Consider the following 18,785-nt stretch of genomic DNA (forward strand, 5'->3'; position numbering starts at 1 on the left):
TCCTTACAGACTGATCTGGAATGCCACAAACACTAGATGACTCCAAAAAGAAAGAAAAGACTTCACAAAAATCAAAGCTCCCAGATATATTCTTTTATACATTGCATTAAAACAAAAGTTTATAAGCAGAGCTTCCTGGAACTACACGTAAGCTGAAACGTGTCACTGTTTTTACAGCTCCCGTAGCTAACTTATGCTGCCTGCATCACAGAAAAGCACAGTGGTGACACTTAAGGCACGCTGGTTATATCACATATCTAAAGCTTTTCAAATATCGGTGCAGCCATGTAAAGGGGGAAAAGCTCAATTACCATGACTATCTTTCCTATTGGATCTAACTGAGAATAACTGTTAAGAGGTTGTTCTACAAGATGTGATGAATTCAACCAGATGCTCTCATCATTTCTACCGCAGTGCTTGAAAAAAACAGCTTCTATAAATACACTAAAAAAAGCCAATGAATTACAGAAGCATGAAATGACTTCAGTGAGGTTAAAAAATTGCTGGCATCATACAGAAAGCACTGAAAATATTATGTTCAGAGACCTCAGTGCAGCTCCTACAGAGACAGCACTGCTGGTTTTAACAAGGAACTTACTTACTGAAGCAGCAATATGAGAAACAATCATCTCCTCAGTGTGAACATGTGGATTTATCAGTTATTTCTAGATGCTAAAGAAGGCATCTGTGTAAACAGGACACTGTGCAAAAGATACGACCTTGAAGATGAGATCAACCCCCTTGCAGGTACCTTCAACACAAAATACGCATTCACAGAGAAGACTAAAAGGAAAGAGATGATGATATTATTAACAAATTACTGTGATTCACTTTGCTAGACTTTCACATACGCAAAGGGTCTAACAACCCACACCTCACCTATCACAGAAATGTCACAATTCTCAGCTGAAACAAACAAGAAAGGCTGAGACCACTTCCTAAATCAGAGCTGCCTGCATCTTGCATATTCATAGCAAAGCCACATGCTGAAAAGCATTGCTTGCCAATTCCTAAGAAATGGAAGCCCCAGCAAAATATTCCTCTTAGCAGGCATAGTTCCTAGTTCATTTTTGATACAAAATACTTACTATTTTTAGTAGGAAATTAACACCAAAATAATAATAATTTTTAAAAACCCACCCGAACAACCAACCTGAGGAGAAGGCTCCATATTATAAATCAAGGCTTCTGGCAGCCTTGCCAGATATGTTCAGCATGACCCAGAAAGCACCCACACCCACCTATAACTAAACATAAATACCAAGCCAATGGGAAACTGGACAATAGGACACTAAGCACAGCAGAAAATGCAGTTTAACAGCACCACCCCCTCCAAAGATGCAAAATGTCACCGGTGATGCCTTTTTGTAGAGGTTTCAAGAGGCTTGTTCCTCTGGTCTCAGACATTTCTCTGTCTGAAGCAAGGAGAACTGATGTTCCTAGATCTTGTCAAAAGATGCACTGTAATAAGAGCAAATAAGAAGAGACGGAAATATCTATGATAAATCCAGCACACTCCTCTCCAAAGCCTGAGATCCTAAGGAGTCATGACTCTTCCACAGCCAGTGAAACCTGCTGAAACTCACAGGAAAGCATCCCATGACCTTATGGGGACAGGCTGTTGCTAAAATGACACAGAACTGTTGGACAAACAGAACCCTATGCTCAAACACCAAAGGACAGACGTGGCACTGGTAAGCTGTATCTTCCAAAATAAATAGTAGCAGCAGCATTTTCCTAAGTCATCTCTGATAAATCACAGTACTACTGGACAAAACAAACAGGAAAAAAGAATATTAAAGAAATAAATACTATTAAACTCAGCTCTGCTTTTTAGCATGTCAGCGTGTCTTGGGTATGCTGTATCATCACAGCCACATCGCATACATCGGATTACACTGAACTGTTGAATAACTTCTTAGGAAGAAAAATTGCAGGGTTTTTCCTCTTTGTTTTGGTTTGGTTTTTGTAGCACAATAAAACAGAATACTGCAGCCATGCCCAAACTTCTGCAGTCGTAAGAGCTACTGCTGTTAGGTAACACAGCTTATAGCCACGTTCACTGTGGCCACAGAAGTGAGATGGTTTTGACAGAAAACCTCCACATTATGTCATATATCTTGGTGTCACCTTCAGCTGGCTAAATATCATCAACAGGAGTAAGATGAGAGCATCACAGAAGGTAAGACCTGTGCCAGGACACGGCATTCAAGTACGGAACACACCTCTGATGGAAAACTGCATAAACACAGAAAGAGATACGGGTCTACAGTCTCCAGCAAACCACCCTTGCTTTTCCTCTCTTGCAGAAGGGAGAATTGCTTTCCTATTTAAAAGTCCGGAAGGACAATACACAGTTCATTTTGTGACAGCACTTCAAAAAGTCATGTAATTTTGCTTCCAGCACAACGCCTTACTATTCCTTTCAATGCTTTGCCACTAATTTCTAGCAGAAAAGCCAAGATGTTCCTGATAATGTTTACATTCCCAAAAGAAAGCCTATGACATAAAATTCCTCACTAAATCAACCTGACAGCACTGAGCTTTCCCAGTGCAAAGACAGCCCACTTGTGATGACAGACAAGTCGCACGTCCTGAACACACACACAGAGGGCTCATGGGCAGAGGGAGAGCCTGATGGACCTGAAAGTTTAAGCCTCTCTTGCACTGTAACACTGAACCTCAGCATTTCTGTGGACTATAACCAAGCTCTGTTGGTAGTAAGCACATAAAGAGAATTAATTTAATCTGCCTAGGTAATGCAAACTTAAATACAGGGACAAATTCTGCTCAATTTATACTTGATTCTAACTCTATTATCTCCATTTTATCTAACAGGATGTCCCAAAAGTCTTTGAGAGTCTTTAAGAGTAACATATTCACTTTTCTTTTGTCCTAAATATTTCATTATTTTTTAAAACAGATTTTTACTATGTTTCAGTTGCTCTTCAGTAGTTGTCGTTTTAACTGCTGAGTATCACAAGGAGTCTGAGGTTCATTCTATGAATCCATGTTTTAAATAAAACATGGAAAAGGGATCTAAGAATTACTCCTTGAGTCATTAAATGGAAGCACATAACTCACTTTTGTTTTGGACAGATTCCCACTGATTGAAGCACTGTCAGCTTCCTTTTCAGTATATGCAAGGATCCTGCAGCCCATTGAGGAGCTGAGACAGAAATCAGTAGACACAACTTTTAGGAGCACCTAAACTAAGGTAAAACTTAGGTTTTCAAAACAGAACACTTCTCAAATTCTGATTCTTTAAAACAAAACAAAATCCTCTGGAATAAAAATGCAGTGTTATGTTTACTGTGTAATGCTGAAAATTTAACTGTAAGTTAACTCCTTAAATACTGAAGAAAATAACATATTTTACATATATAGAAGCTTCCATAAAACTGCTAATAAGTTTGCTCACGTTTTCACCTGAAATCACACTACCAGGCTCGATGGATACAAGGATTTACTGTACCCACTAACTCAGAAGTGGTCATTAGTATGTCAACAGTGACAGCTCTTTCTAAATGAGGGCAGGTTTGCAGGTTTATAACCAAATAACTGAATCTTTATTTCCTCTGAAAACATGGATACCACAAACCATGGAAGAAGAAACAACTTAGACCATATTGGGCAAGATTAACTTTGTTTTCATGCCGGCTAACCACACAAAAATCAACCATTCCCATATGACTATGACCATATCCACTAAAGTAGAGCAATATATGAATCCTCAAGAAGCAAAAAGGTTAAAAGTTTCAGGGAGATTTCTAGTTTGATAATTGTAACAAATGGGTATATATATTTAGCTGCAAGGTCCAAAATTTCTTATCTTTGTCATCTTACTGCAATACCTTCATTTCAGCTTCCACTGAAATCACGCTCAATACCAACTTAAACTGATCAAATTAAAATTTTCTTTTCGATTTTGAGTCTGCAAAAAGTTCAGTATTGATCTAACTAAAACACACAAAGAAGTTAATGAAACTTCTGGAGTCTTTTGAGCAAGTAAACATCTAGCTCAAAATACTATCAATTGATATCTTAAAATGCAAGATATGGTCATGGTTCCTCATCTGGAACAGGAAGAAGAGCTTGCTTTTCTCACTGACCCTCAGAAACATAGTTAAGGATCTCTGTAAATGTCTAAGACTCTCCTTTAACCACAGTATTCTACATGGTAATATATCTGATGCCAAGGTCACAGGGATAGCTAGAGGATTAATTACTGGAAGATACTGAAGTAGCTATAGTGATTACAAAATTGAGTAAGTGATGAGTATCTTCTTCTAATAAGTCTCCCTAATCTATGGCTCAACAATAAATCATAGCAGCAAGAGAACTACAGTGGCCTTCCAATGGAAGTCTGCTGCGTATATTCACACTAGAAGTGAATTTTAGTATGCATGACAGAAATGCAGATATCCCAGCATCATAAACTTCAGTGCATCATAGCCTCACTTGCCTCTCTACAGCTGTTTTCAAGGGTGACAGACCTGAGATGTGGTAATAAAGCAATGAGCACATCTGGAAGATGTGTATTTTTATCTTTTCAATCAATTATATGTCTCCTGAAAGTATCAGGAGTACTGAAAGGACAAGAAGAAGAAAAAAACGCCTGAAATCAACTTTGAAGATAAAAATTTCAACATGGGACTCCTGTCCAGACATAGCAGTCCAATTCTGCTTTAGGACTGACAAAGACATTAATATCTATTTCAAAATACCAAGCACACACTGACCAGTTCATTGGAATTTGTTTGCCAAAGATGTTCTGAGGTTGAGAAATGAGATTCTGAACACAGCCTAGGCTGGCAAATGTGCGAAGCTGACTCTCCCTAAAGGTCTCTGACATATGGCAAGTAGGAACCATCAATCAGTCGAAAAGATCACATCCTAACTATCTTTTACATATATATCTGCTATTACTTGGTGATATACAAACCCATCTAAATGTGGCTGTCCATTCGCCTTGACCCACTCTTGTTAGATATCCTAAGGGCACAGCAAGCTGTTTACATGAAGGACATAAAGAAGAAATTCAATCCATACTAACAGTTTAATTAATAAACAAAACAACTTCTGGGCTTAGTTTTATATAGAAAGAACATTTCTTCTTGATGCATACCAATGCCTCCAACACTCCCACTGAAAAACAAGCTAGGGTCTTTCTATATCCTCACGAGAAAAAGGTGCCCAATTTCCACCCACCCTTTATCAGTTGCCTCACAGAAATTATCCAGAAGTTCTCTGGAGATCATAAAAAATTTATAGCAAATTTCTAATAGTCATAGGCACTCATAGCAAACACCAATTATTTCTCAAACTACTGAAAAAGCCCTAGCCCAAAAGACCTTGGTATGACATCCAATGTCATTCAAAAGAAAACTTCATGGTTGAGATATAAACCTACGATGACTGGTCCTAAACAGAAATTGGAAGTACTGACAGAATGCACAGCTGCTGGAGAAAGAAGCACTCTCAGCTTTGAGAAACTGCAGTGGTGTTTACAGCATCTTTCTCAGATTCCATACATGATTGCTTCCCTCCAGCAGAATACCAACGTTAGAATGAAACAGCTGAAGTTCACAGATCACAGCAGTGTGGAGCAATACATAGAATGCACATGAATATGCAGGAAGTTGAAAGAACATCTCAGGCACAGGAGGGCAATTGCTTGCTCCTGCGGGCTACAACAAACAAAGAAATAAACATTTTAAGCTCTTTTCCTAAAGTGACCTGTTCTCAAAACAGAGAGGCTGCCAGGCAAAACTCCCATCTCCCTTCACGGAGAGGCAATCCTCGCCCCACCATCTGCTGGGTGCGGGATATGCCTACACATCCCCCCAGCGTATGCAGCAGTCACAGTAACACAGTCATCCCATTCCCCATATGGAAACAAGAAAGACATATGCAAAGAAACTGCTGCATCATAGGGACTGGCAAGCATGCATGGGTGGGGTAGATGCTGGCAAAAAAGTGAGACTGAAAACAGATCCTCCCCCTCTTTCAGCTACAAGCAAGCTAGCCTAAGTCATTCTTGGCAGGTTCCTTTTTTGACAATACCCTTCCATATTTCTTTCCAATAAAAGACCTTTTTGTTTCTTTTCTAACATAAAATATGAACCACAGATCTGATTTTTTTGCTCCTGCCTTCTGTCTTCATTTCCTCACTCCTAAAGCTGCTAATATACACACATACTCAGAGTGTCAACTCTACTTCTGTAAAATCCTGCCTGGGAATAATTAAAACTATATTGCTTTCTTGTTAAGTTCAACAACCTTAAAAAGTCATCTAGTGAACATTAATATTATAGCTTAGGAAAACGATTACAGATTTTTCACTAGTCCATAAAAGCTATAAGATAACTGTGTCCAGAACTGCAGCCTGCTGGCTGATTCCTGCCACTAACAATTACTGGGCTGAAGAGAAGGGCAATCTGTTGTCACTTACAACTCCAGAAAGAAAGATGAAATGCGAGTGCTGACTGTTGAAATCTAAAATCAAATTGTAGCACATTTTGCCCACAAAATGATAAAATGAAATCCTTTCTGGAAAAGCGCTGATTCCCAACCTGAATACCCTCTTGAATCTTCTGCCTGTGTCACTGTGACACTGTACTCCCAACCTGATTTTTGCTTCCTGTAACCCTGCTGAAGTGATAATCACCAGCAATGGTTGTGATGGCTGCATCTGACTTCAGCAAATAACCATCAGTTGGATGTGCCTAGTTGTGACAGTGGTATCTGGCCCCAAGTGGATTTGTAGGATTTGTGGGAAACGTAAAGCAATAGCTAAGGGATAATTTATGGCTGCGTGCTCACCTAACTCACAGTGCTCACCTAACTCACAGTGCTGGTCAATGTCAGACTCAAGCCAAGTTTGGAACAACATCCAACTCATGCCAATTTGGGCAGAAACAGTAGTTTGTAATTAGTAAGCAAATATGACTGTGAATGAACCATCTTATCCCATAAATACTGAGCAGCCCAAGAGCCCCTCAAGATCTCTTGCATGGCAGCAGGCTGCCCAACAGGATCTCCCCTCATTAGGGACCCATCTCGAGGTTATGCCTGCTGCACAGGCCTTTTCTGCCTGGATATCAAGAGATTCCTTGACACTACAGATCATCAGTAAAAGACTAACAGCTTGCTAAGCTTTGTAAGCTTTGCTAGGATTATATCCTTGATTGACGGAGCACATATAATCCCTTCGATATAAACCACTGGCCAAGCCTGGGACTTGGATATAGCCGCACCTAGGCTCCTTATCTCTTTGGGATAGGAGTCTGAAAGCACAATGGGAGGGCCTCCTGGATGAGTGCGTTTAACCCTATCCTCTATGCATTATATAATAACTGGACCTTGCCTTCTCAAACTTTGTTAAGTCACTGTCTTCTTTACGATTAAGTTGAGTCAAATAACTATTTCATATCAATAAATACATTGCTGCTTCTCTCTGAAGAGTGTGTAATTCTACAACAGGCACACAGATCTGTCACTGCCAGACACAAGTGAAAGTCTCAAATACATGAATATGTTCACAAACCTACTTGCACCAACCCCACTGAACACAACAGCTATGCACCCAAAATGTAGGCACATTCCAGTGCTCCACAAAGAACAGCATTGGCTTATGTCTTCATACACACTGATAGATCATAATACATTTAAAGATTTGATGACTACCACTTTCCATTCCTCACTTTCATCATGCAGCCAGCATTTTCATTTCACCTGACATTTTTACCAGCTGTAGGACATTGCCTCCAGCTCCAAAGCTGGCACTTACAGAACCAGAGCTTTCACGGCAGTGCCCAGGTTAGACATACATACCAATACAACAGAGTTTCTTGCCTATGCCAGCTCAATTAGAAACTATATTTGAGACAGGTCCCCAGGTGATGTAAGCTGTCACCTTTCTATAGCTTCCTACACTGCTTTGCTCAGTTCACAAGCCTTTCATTTGAAAGCATTGCAGGCATTTTCCACCAGCAGAAACTGTTTTCTATAACTTCTTTTAACAATTAACTGGACATTACAAGCTGTACTCCAAAGAGAAAACAAACAAGAACCCTGATCAAGCTTTTGAGAGGACTGACCTTGTGAAGTAAAACAGGAATTTTTCATGTGAGGAATTTAGGAAGAAAACTAAAAGACAAATTACAAGGAATCACTTTCTAAAGGAGGCTCTTCCAGTTTCTTTAGAGAGCTAGAAGACAAAATGATTTGTGAAATTCATAAATGACTAATAACTGTTGAATTGTTGCACTGGTAAATGAACCTTGGAAAAACTCAACATCTCCTGCCAAGGCTTTGGCATATAGCTCCTATAACTGTGACATTAAACGTTAATCATCTACTTCAAGATCATGTTTGTGGATGAATAGCTGCCATCCAGGAAGATCACCGAAATGGAAAATGTGGAGCAGGACAGCCCTTGTAAGGACTCCAATCTCCAAACACAGCTGATCCAAAATCACCTCCCACAACACAATAAAGATGAAAGCACGAGCCTTTTGCCCACCCATGCAAAAAACATAATGACCAGCAAATTCTCAGTAGTTGCAAGGTAAAAATACACAAGTTGCAGAAAGCCCAGCATCTCCAATTAAAGCTCAAAAGCCTCAAAGAAATGCAGAACTACCTTTAAGCTCAATAATTTGACTACATTTCTTTTGTTTTTTTTCTGCCCACTGCAGAGAGAGCTGTGAGGTATTCATTTCAGGGCATGCAATGACACAAGCTTTGCTTGTGCTGCGTCAAGTTAAATACTGAGGCACAGAGATGCCAGTGCCACTACTGTAGTTATTTTGTGGAAAGGGACGTCACCCCCTCAGAGAGTGGACTGCAAGACACCAGTCTCTGTACTCACTCGTCCTGTGCTACTTCTCTTGGTGCCTGCTCTTAGCTCTTTCTGCATCAAATACAGGACAACGCAGAGGCAGCTGTTAACAGTGCTAGTGGCCTATAGATTTATCACTCATATACACTGTAGAAGACCCTCCGGTTGCCACTGGAATTGGTTACTGTCTTCTTCTCTTAGTCAAGCACGTAGAAATGGTGGTATTTACCCTACCTCTCATTTATGACGTGTTAGTATCTTCACAGCACTTCTGACACATGAAAGCCCCTCTAAGGCACAGCTCATAGAGTCACTACAGGTCAGATGCTGAGCCTTCCATATGAAGCATAACTTCCCTCTCCTACCAGTATGGCAGGGGTGTAGTGCAAGCAGAGCCTGCCAGCTTTTCAAGAGGATCTTACAGTAAATTCCCAGGACTTCATCACTGCAGGAGTTTTTAATTGAGAGGATAATCACACAGTGGTGTTAGAGCTCCACAACTGCTTTTCAGAGGTAAAAAATGAAAAGTAAAAAACAGACTGGTGTGTAAGCTATGCTAATCACCTTTATATACTATGTCATACTCATTTTACTGACATAAAACTAACAGTATTAGAACCTCAGAATCTATAAATATGTTATTTATTATTGAGAACAAGTTTAGTTTCAAGTTTCTACAAACAGAACAAACATAATAATACTAGAAGATATCAGCGCTCAGCTCTGCTACTGGCTTTCCTTGTAAAATTGGTGTTTATAATCCTAGCCAAAAAAATGACATGTCTTAGAGCATAGTGGTTTTCATATTGAAAAGAATTACTGCATCATACTAAAATGTGTGCCTTGATCCACCAAGTAGTAACTCTTAACTACTGAAGAAGAGATGAGATTTCAGTACATCCTCAGGAGAATATTCTTCATCTCACATCTAAGCTTTCTACCTCATGCCATAAAAAAAAAAAAATGGAGCCTACCCATATTCCTCCATATTATGCTATTATTATCAGAAACACAAACAGCAGCACCTGTATCATTAAAAAAAAAAACACAACCACACAACAGTTTTCAAGTAGATACTTTTATCTTTTTTATTTTCCATCTTCAGTTCATCTCAGCACTCTGAAATCCTTGTGGAAGGCATTTCCTATGTAAGAAGCATCTCATTAATAAACCCAAATGGCACACAATTCATGTAAATTGAGAGGTATATTTTCCATCACCTTGCACTTCCATTCACAGCCACACAATGCAGGGATAAATTGGATATTAGGGACTACACATAAAACATTATTTAGTGTTATGCACTTGCCCTAAGATGCGAGAGGCTAGACAACAGCACTGCAGAATCAGTACCCTGTTACACCAAATTTACCCCCAGCTATGGCCTCTCCATCAGTACCTAGGAGAGTGATGACATCTAATTGTACCTGTTCAATAAATAAATGTTATCACAGGGAATAATTCAGATCTCATCTCTGCAAGAATATAAGAACCTGCAATAGCAGGAAAAAGCTACCTCAATCTCACGAGTCTCCCACACATAACTCACGACCTCCTTAACACTTGTGGCAAAGTGGGCAACTGCAGAGGAGCAAACTGAGAATGCTGATTGCTCAAAGAGGAAACCCGTTCCCCTACCCCTCCCCACAGCAAAAAGAGCAACAGAACATTCTGTAAAACATTCATTTGCACATTACACAGCAGAGATTCATGCTGCTGTAAACTAGAGTTTATAGCTACAAAATGTTATATGCATGTTGTAAACATGAGTTTATAGTTTTGTTCTCTGGAGGAGCTGAGGATGCAACCCTCAGGCTAAGTGGGAGCAATTAAATCACGTTATTTATACCTTCCATTTTCAACGTCTTAAAAGTTACCAAGAAAAATTTCAACTGATATCACTGATTCTCATCTTATTTTTCCAGTATTAACTTGCTATCCTTCCAAAAAAAAAAAAAAATTTAAAAAGAGGTTGCTACCTCTTTTTTTTTTTTTTTTTTTTTTTTACATCACTGCTACTCTATCTTGTTATGTTTCCTAACCAGAAGTAGTCTGCATCTTCTAAAGATGTATTTCAAATAGTCACTTAACTTATTTAGAAGAGAAGCTATCCAGAAAAGGATGTATTACTCATGTTTGAAGAAACATTTTCTATTTATACTTCCCCTTGCACTTTTGACTCAAGCTATGGATGGATACAGGAAAAAAAAAGTAACTTTATATCAAACTTTCTTTAGAGTTTATATAACAACACACCCACGCAAGTTCCAGATTTTTAAGTTTATCAATTTTTTTCATTTACAAAGGAAAATGATTACACTAGGCACTGAAATGGATGAAATAAACAAAATGTAATCCCGATTTAAAGAAAAGCCTTTGGGCCTGCTGTGTAAGAGGCTGATTCTTGCTCATTCATCTCTATGTCTGCACTTCTTCTCCCCTACCTTGTTCTAATGCCTTCCCCTATTGGTCCAGCTCCTTGCAAGCGGTTCTAGAATGTTACCTCTAAAGCACAGGTTGAGTTGATGGTCTAATTAAAACACAGCTGATGGAAGTTGTATTTATACAACAAATGTTTGGCAACTTGTGATTTTTATTTTTTGTGCCCTCTTCCATGACTGATTTCAGAGCAGAAGGATTAAAAGCTCAGCTATCAGAAGAGCTGCTAGACAGGCTCTATCCTTTCCTGGAAAAGCCACAGTTGCTAAACCCAAGTCTCTCATTTCAAGACATTCAAGTTAATTAAGAACTTTACTTACCTTGTATCCTTTTTTAGATTTTAGATTTAGGTTTCAAAATGAAAATGGGAAAATAAATTTTTGGTAGAAGCACAAGTACATTAAAATTTGCTGTGGGAGTTAGGTTAGGGCTTTTTATTCTTATTGTTGTGATTTCCATTCGAACTTCAAGATTTAAACCATACTTCAAGAGACGTTGCTGGTTTACAGTATTAGACTATTATTACAGTATTAGTGCTATACATGCTATCTGGAAACTTCCCAATGAATCTGTCAATGTACCCAATTCACCCTTGTATCAATTACCAGCAGCTATCGCAACAAACCATGCCCGTGTTTTAATAAAACCAGAAATAAAAGCTAACTGGACATGGCTCAGATGAACTTGTCCTTGCTTAGCAGATAGAAAGTGTAACTTACCAAACCACACTTTGTGTTTAACCCAAATATCACTTCAATTCACGACCCCATTCTTCCCCTCTCATTTGGCTGAAAACTCTTCTTGGCATAAGCCAGCCGGAAGAACAGTGCAGATAGACTTTACCAGTACCTCCTCCTAGCATCTTCTTTAACTGGGGCATGACAGTCTCCTCATCCCCACCAACACCATCCTCCAGAACACCACACAGCGTGTAGTTTCTTCTTAGCTAAACAAGGGAAGCAGCTGTGCTGGCTGCATGCACCTGAAAACTCCCTCAAAGGTGAAAGAAGAGGGAATAACACAAGCCTCCTCAGCACAGTTGGAAAAAAAACATAAAAATGTGTTTTTCCTCAGAGGAAATGTATGAACAGAAGTTGACAATACAATCAGCTAAGTCACTCAAGCAAGATGCAGAACGCTCTCCCCAGTGTTAAAGATTCAAGTAACTCTGCAATAGTGGCATTCACTATATGTGAATATTTGATTTACGCTCCAAGCATTTTTCAAGTGACTTAAGAGTTTGGGTTTGCAACAGAAGCAAAACAGCCATGTGCCATTAAGCAAGACCTGCAGCAAGTAGAGTTCCTATAACAACCCAGCAACGGCTCACTTACAGCTACTTGTATATGACAAATCAAAAGAAACAAACAAAAAAAAGAAACCCTGAGTAGCATGAGACAGAAAGGAAAAAAAGGTTTCTAACCATAATTTAAGAAAGATTCTGCAGATGTATTTGCAGGGAGGAGTGAACAATTCTTTCAGTACCACAGGCACACTGCAGGGCAGCCACTGCAGCCGACAGACATCAGGTGAGGTTGCAAAGTTTGGCTTGATGCCTTCCTGTCATTCAGAAAAAACTGTCCTCTCTGTTAGTAAATGGTTTTAAATAAATACAGCACAAGTAAAGGCACATTCCTCCTCTGCAACAGATACTATAAGGATAATATCCCTAGTTTGCAGGTTTGTCTTGCACTGGGATTTCTTCAGTAAAATGTTTCTTTATATCCAACTTCCTAAAGTCATATACAAATACTAAAACCACAAAGTTACTCCCTAATGTGCTCTGCTCCCTTCTGGGCATGCAGCAGCATCACTAGTAAGGAATCCTACACCCCAATTCTGCTACCAGACTCATCTGAGAGAACAGATGAGAATCGCACACGGTCCCAGGCTAGGATGTGCCTGATCTTGCTTTCCTCCTGCTTCTTGGAGTGCAGTCAAAATCACAAGGCTGGCACAGGGAGCACCTCTGGTACAAGCAAACTCACTTGGTTCTACTGGTGTCATCTACTCCAGCCAAATCACACAATGCAAATCAATCACGTACTGCTCTGACAGTGCTGCTGTTTCTCTGACAAGAGATAGGACAGGAACTTATTCTAAGAATGACAAGCCTGAGTTGTTCCAGTTTTACTGTGTTATAAATGTCATCTGAATTAATATTTTTTAATATAATTTATTAATGTCTTTTTCTTTAGCAGAGTCTAATATGATAGGACAAGGAAAAATGGTTTCACTAAGAGAGGAAAAATTTAGTTTAAATACATTGCTTTTTTTTTTTTTTTTTTTTTTTTTAACAATAAAGGTGGTGAGACTCTGGAAAAGGTCACCCAAAGAGATGGTGGATGCCCTGGTCCTTGGATACATTCAACGTCAGGCTGGATCAGGCTCTGAGCAACCTGATCTAGCTGTAGATGTCCCTGATCATTGCAAGAGACTAGACTACCTTTAAAGGTTCTTTCCAACTCAAAAGATACTATCAAGTCAAGGGTATTGTAAGCAAGTTGTTTAAAAAAGACACATGTACATATACAAGATATTCCACAGTCTTCATGGACAAAATTTATGTTAGGATATCATCAAGATCTGCACTAGCATTTCAAACATACAGCTGCAGGAGAAGAGTAGGGAAAGAACATGAGAACAACAAAAACACAGATAGCAAAGAAAAACTTGCGACTGATACATCAGTAAGAAGTGGTACTGCCCTCACTGAGCTCAGAAGAAAGTGATCTGTCATACAATTGAAAAGTATCTGGACTCCAACTTTAACAAATTGTTTTTGAAAGACTGAAGCTCCACATTCCATTTCTATCAGAAGCAAACTCATTTGGCCTGATATGGTTTCCCCCCAAACCACCCACAGAAAACATTTACCCCCAGCAATCTGCCCTAACTTTCCCTCTTCAGGCAAAGGTCCAGGACAGAAGGTCATATCTACACAGTGGTCACAAGTATTTTGCACATAGCACATGTCCAGCCTGTCTAAAGAGCTCTACAGGAAATGTAAAAGACTCTTTTTTCTATATACTGCTGCATGCTGCTTCCCATACTAGAGCAACAAATCTCTGAACACATCAGCTGTGGGATCAGAGGATGGAATAGAAGCATTCCAGAAAAGCAAGCTTTTAGACCATTTTCTTTTAGTGCAAGAAGGACAAGTGATCCAGTACACAACAGTTTTACAAGAAGCATAGACTTTCACTATTTATGAAGTTATTCATTGAGTAAGTGCATACAGAGGAAGACTAGAAAACAAAATACTTTGGGTTTAGAAAGAAGAGTCAAGGTACATATTACTTACCATAATTAGCTGAAAGAAAAATAAGTGTTAAATTGCCATCATGAATATCCCATTAATTTAAGGCAAAAAAGAAAAAACCAAACAACTGAACACAGAATGTACCTAATATTACTGAGAAACTTTACAGAAGGACTATTTTGTCCTGCTTAGGACTGTGCGCTTACAATTTGAATCTTCCAGGGACCACAAAATATCATACAAATAAAGAGATGGAGAATGGCTGGGTTCACAAAGACCTAGTGAGAATTTCTGACTGCCCTGAGGGCAGTATTTGTTTTGCTGTTGTTCTCCTGCAGAGGCTGAAGACTCACAGCTCTATCACCTGCTTAAGTTCACCCATCCCCAGTGGTAGAGGTGAGAAAATCAGCAGTCAGACTCCAGCTCAACAGCACTTTCTCAAATGCTTTCCCCAGCATTAACACATTCAAGCTCACCTACCTCAAACAACAAGCCTTGATAGACACAGGCACCTGCAGGACAAAACCAGAAAATGGATTAGAATCAAAAAACAAATAACAACACTCTCCAGTCACACAGGTGGTACCTTACAGCCCAGTAAGCATTAGACAGAGTAAAGTGCATTGAAACTGGGGGAGACATTAACATTAAAAGGATCAAACAGCACCACCACCAAGCCACCCAATTTTTGCTTTTATTTTTGAACGATCCATTCACAATCCCACACTCTCTTAGGTGTGGGACAAAATCCTACATTTGGTGCCACTCAGGTGAAGGGCACATCTTCTCTCCCTTTGCTGCCATAACAACAGCTGCCTCCTCTAAGGTAGAAATTCTCACAATACACACATCAGATGGAGCTTATGATTGCATTTTTACTATGATTCATGGCCGGAGCACTCTCTGAAATACAGGGATATACAGGCCACTTCTATTCAAGGGCAAAATACAACCCTTACAAATGCAGAGTTACATGGTTACATGGCATTTCATCTGCATGCTAAAGAGCAGTCCCTTCTGTGTGCTGCTATAAATCCTTTTATCGTTTATGGGAGAAACAAATAAGCACATGAATATCCACATAAAAATGCGATGACTATGAGAAGAGCTGGCATGAATTCCTGCTCCTAAATCACTCCACATGCAACAGGGGACATTTCCCCTATCGACAGGCTCACTGAACTGTCCTTCAGGCTTCCTAGTTCTCACTACTGACATCACTGGATGAGGGAAAGCATCTCCAAGCAAGCAATAAGGAGATTTGCACCCATTCAAGCACATTTCATATACTGTACTTCAATAAATCAAATAAGATGTTAGAAAATAAAACCATGAATAAGTTGAATGACAGTTCTTTCACTGATTTTCTGGGAAACTGCCATTCTCAAACAACAGCACATATCTGTCTAGTGAAAATGTGAGAAGAATGTGAAATCAAAAGCAACCCAAGAAATTCGAAAGATGAAAAGCTGCCTCAAGGGACCACGCAGACAACTAAGAATTTCCTTGCTGAAGTGTTTTTTCCCCCCAAAAAAGCAGATTAGACAAATTTATACAGAAAACCTTGGAGCTACACTGCGTCAGATCAAGAGCTCCTCCTTTGAGCTGGTCCTCAGCTCAGCAACAAGAGGCTGCAAGGCACCATCAGGAATTACTTTCCCTCGATGAGAAGATGAGCCACAAGAGCCCAGTCATGTTTTTTTCAAACCCAGCAGAAAGCTTTCTGCCCATGCTGACAACAGACCAATCAAGCCCTATCCATCACACACACTGACTGAGCACAGGAAGAGAACCATGTGCTGAAATACTGCCTTCCACTCTCCCCTTTGCATAGTGCCCTGCGCAGCACGCTGAGCTGTGTGGTCAGCCACCTGGCATTTGGAAAACGAGCTCTGCATTTTTGTAGTGGTGTCAAGGTACTCAAGTGCAACTAAGACTATCTGCAATTACCTACTCATTCATTTACTTCAATCTCATAGCAACTCAGGTTAGACACAGACAAATCTCGATTTCATGATACTGCATTTGCTTTCTCAAAATAACAGTTATCTTCCTGCCCCTTCACACCTCTTCCTCCGCACTCTCCTCTGAGAAGAGGTAATTTCAAAGTTCATCATCCTGCTGCAACTCAAAATTCAGTGAAAAACACTACAAGGTCACTAATTGCTGGAAGGCACATGAAAAATAATACTTAACACCAATTATTTAAAGCCTGGATGTTTTATTCTCAAAAAGGGTTCAGTGTCCTTCTTTTTCTGCTCACTTACCAGCTATAGTTCTTTAAAAGAACCAAAATGATGATTAAATATCCTAAAAGATGAATCATTGTGTCAAAGCCATCACTGAGGACCTGAAGTCCTTAAAAAGAAAAAAAAAATGAGGAGGGGAGAGAGAAAAGAAAAAAGATCACCAGCATCCCCCATTTCAAGAGGGTCTAATTACATGTAGGACCCTCGGTGCCTGGCTCTGTAAATACCCTGCAAGAGAACAGTTGTATGCCAAGGAACTCATCGTGTCCACAGCACAGAGTAAGGCACAGGGTGAGAGTAGCTGCCTGAATGGCACACCTACTGCCTCCACTGCATTCTGCACACAGGCTCACCTCAGCCCACATGCCAGAACAAAGCAAAGAGAGCCTGCTTCTTCCTCTCTTTATTAAGGGCACATTTTACTCCCTCACCAGTTATGAAGGACACTCAGATACAATAAATCTTTACAAGGCTTGGTAAATCCTTTGTTTCACATACATCATAACTTTTTATCGTTGTTGTTCCCAATTCTTCCTGTCATTCCAACATCAGACCCAGCAGCTCTGCCCTAAGCCCGGAACCTCACAACACGCGCAATGAACAACAGCACACTTTGCATCATCCTAGTTTTCCAGATAACTCCACATCACCAGCACAATAACTGCCTGTTTGCAAAGCTGATCCTGACAGGTTTCCCAAAAAAACAGTGCTTTCCATATACTGAACGAGCTAGGGAAGAAACCCCCAAACTTTTAGTCTAGTTGTTGGGCACACAGGATACAGGTGGTTGATGGGGGGCGCGGGGGGGACCAGATTTGTTTTCTTTTTTAAGTGACAAGTCTCTCGGAAGGCACCGCTCCACAGGTCACATCCACATTTGCGTCCGACGGTTCCTCCGTTCACAATCACGCCCGCAGCTATTAACTGCTTCTGTTCGTGAGGACCACCGCACGTGTGGCACCCCGTGTTACCCTGCGAGCCGCATTCGGACAGTCGGTCGCTTTGGGAACAACCAACCCGCATCGCCAAAGCCCAAATCGGACAGAGCACGCGCCTTTGCCGTCTATCACCACGGCCACCTGCGTCGGGCGGTGGTTCAGGGAGCTCTCTCCCCTCTCGCGCTCGGGCTCTCGAAACCACCGTTCTAAGGAACGCGAGCCCCCCGCAAGAATCCTGCTCGGGAAAAACCCACCCGCAGCTTAGCGGCGATCCGCAGCAGTTCCCTCCGCACGCCAGACGCCCACCACCCGGAGGCGAACCCCGCAACCCCAGCCTCACCGAAAGCACCTCCGGGAGGCAGCCGCAGGAGCACCGCCCGGCTCCCCTCGGCTCCCCGCGCTCCGCGACGGGGCGGCGGGACGGAGCGCTCCGCCCGCGGAGAGGCCGCCAAAATGGCGGGGGGCGGCAGGCGGACCCCCCCCGGGCCGGTGGGAAGGCGCCCCGACACCCCCAGGGAAAAGGCCGGGGGGCTTCTCCTAGGAGCACCGGCCTTCCGCAAGGGAACGACCGGAGCTGGGAGGCGGCCGGGGAAGGGGCCCGGCGCGGGGCAGCGACTCACCTGAGGCGGCGGCGGCGGCGGCGGCCAGCGCGGCGCTGAGCAGGCACAGCGGCAGCCAGGCGCCCATGGCCGGCCGCGAGCGAGGGAGAGGAGCGCGCTGCAGGCAGGGGAGGCGGCGCCGCGCCGGAGATAGGCGTCCCGCCGCCCCTCGGCAGGTGCCGGGGATGCGCCTCGCCCCCGCCCCGCCGCCAAACTTTCCCGCAGACAAAGCGGCCCCGCTCCGCAGCCCGCCCTCCGCTCCTCCCGGCCCCGCCGCTCCTCGCTCTCCCGCCCCCGGCGGCGAGCGGCGCGGGGCGAGCAGCCACGAGCGCCCGGGCGCGGGGCTGAGCCTCGGCGCCGCCTCCGCCCCCGGCCCTGCGGGTGCCCAGCTGTGCCGCTCGGGGAGCGAGCCGCGAAGCCGCGCGTGGCGGCACGAGAGGGGGCGGGGGTCGG

General features: G+C 41.9%; 1 protein-coding gene across 1 annotated transcript in view; it reads right to left on the reverse strand.

The window, feature by feature from the left end:
* The window catches only part of FRAS1 (Fraser extracellular matrix complex subunit 1), a 164,167-nt gene extending 145,629 nt beyond the window's left edge, over nt 1-18,538 (reverse strand). The window contains exons 1-2 of the mRNA XM_031607476.2: nt 18,354-18,538; nt 15,027-15,058 (exon numbers count right to left, since the gene is read on the reverse strand). Coding sequence (XP_031463336.2) covers nt 15,027-15,058; nt 18,354-18,420 — 99 coding nt within the window. The 5' untranslated portion in view covers nt 18,421-18,538. The remainder of the gene's footprint in view (nt 1-15,026; nt 15,059-18,353) is intronic.
* Nucleotides 18,539-18,785: the final 247 nt, after the last annotated feature.

Source organism: Phasianus colchicus, chromosome 4 (genome assembly GCF_987193195.1).
Source record: "Phasianus colchicus chromosome 4, bPhaCol1.hap1.1, whole genome shotgun sequence".
Taxonomy (NCBI): Eukaryota; Metazoa; Chordata; class Aves; order Galliformes; family Phasianidae; genus Phasianus; species Phasianus colchicus.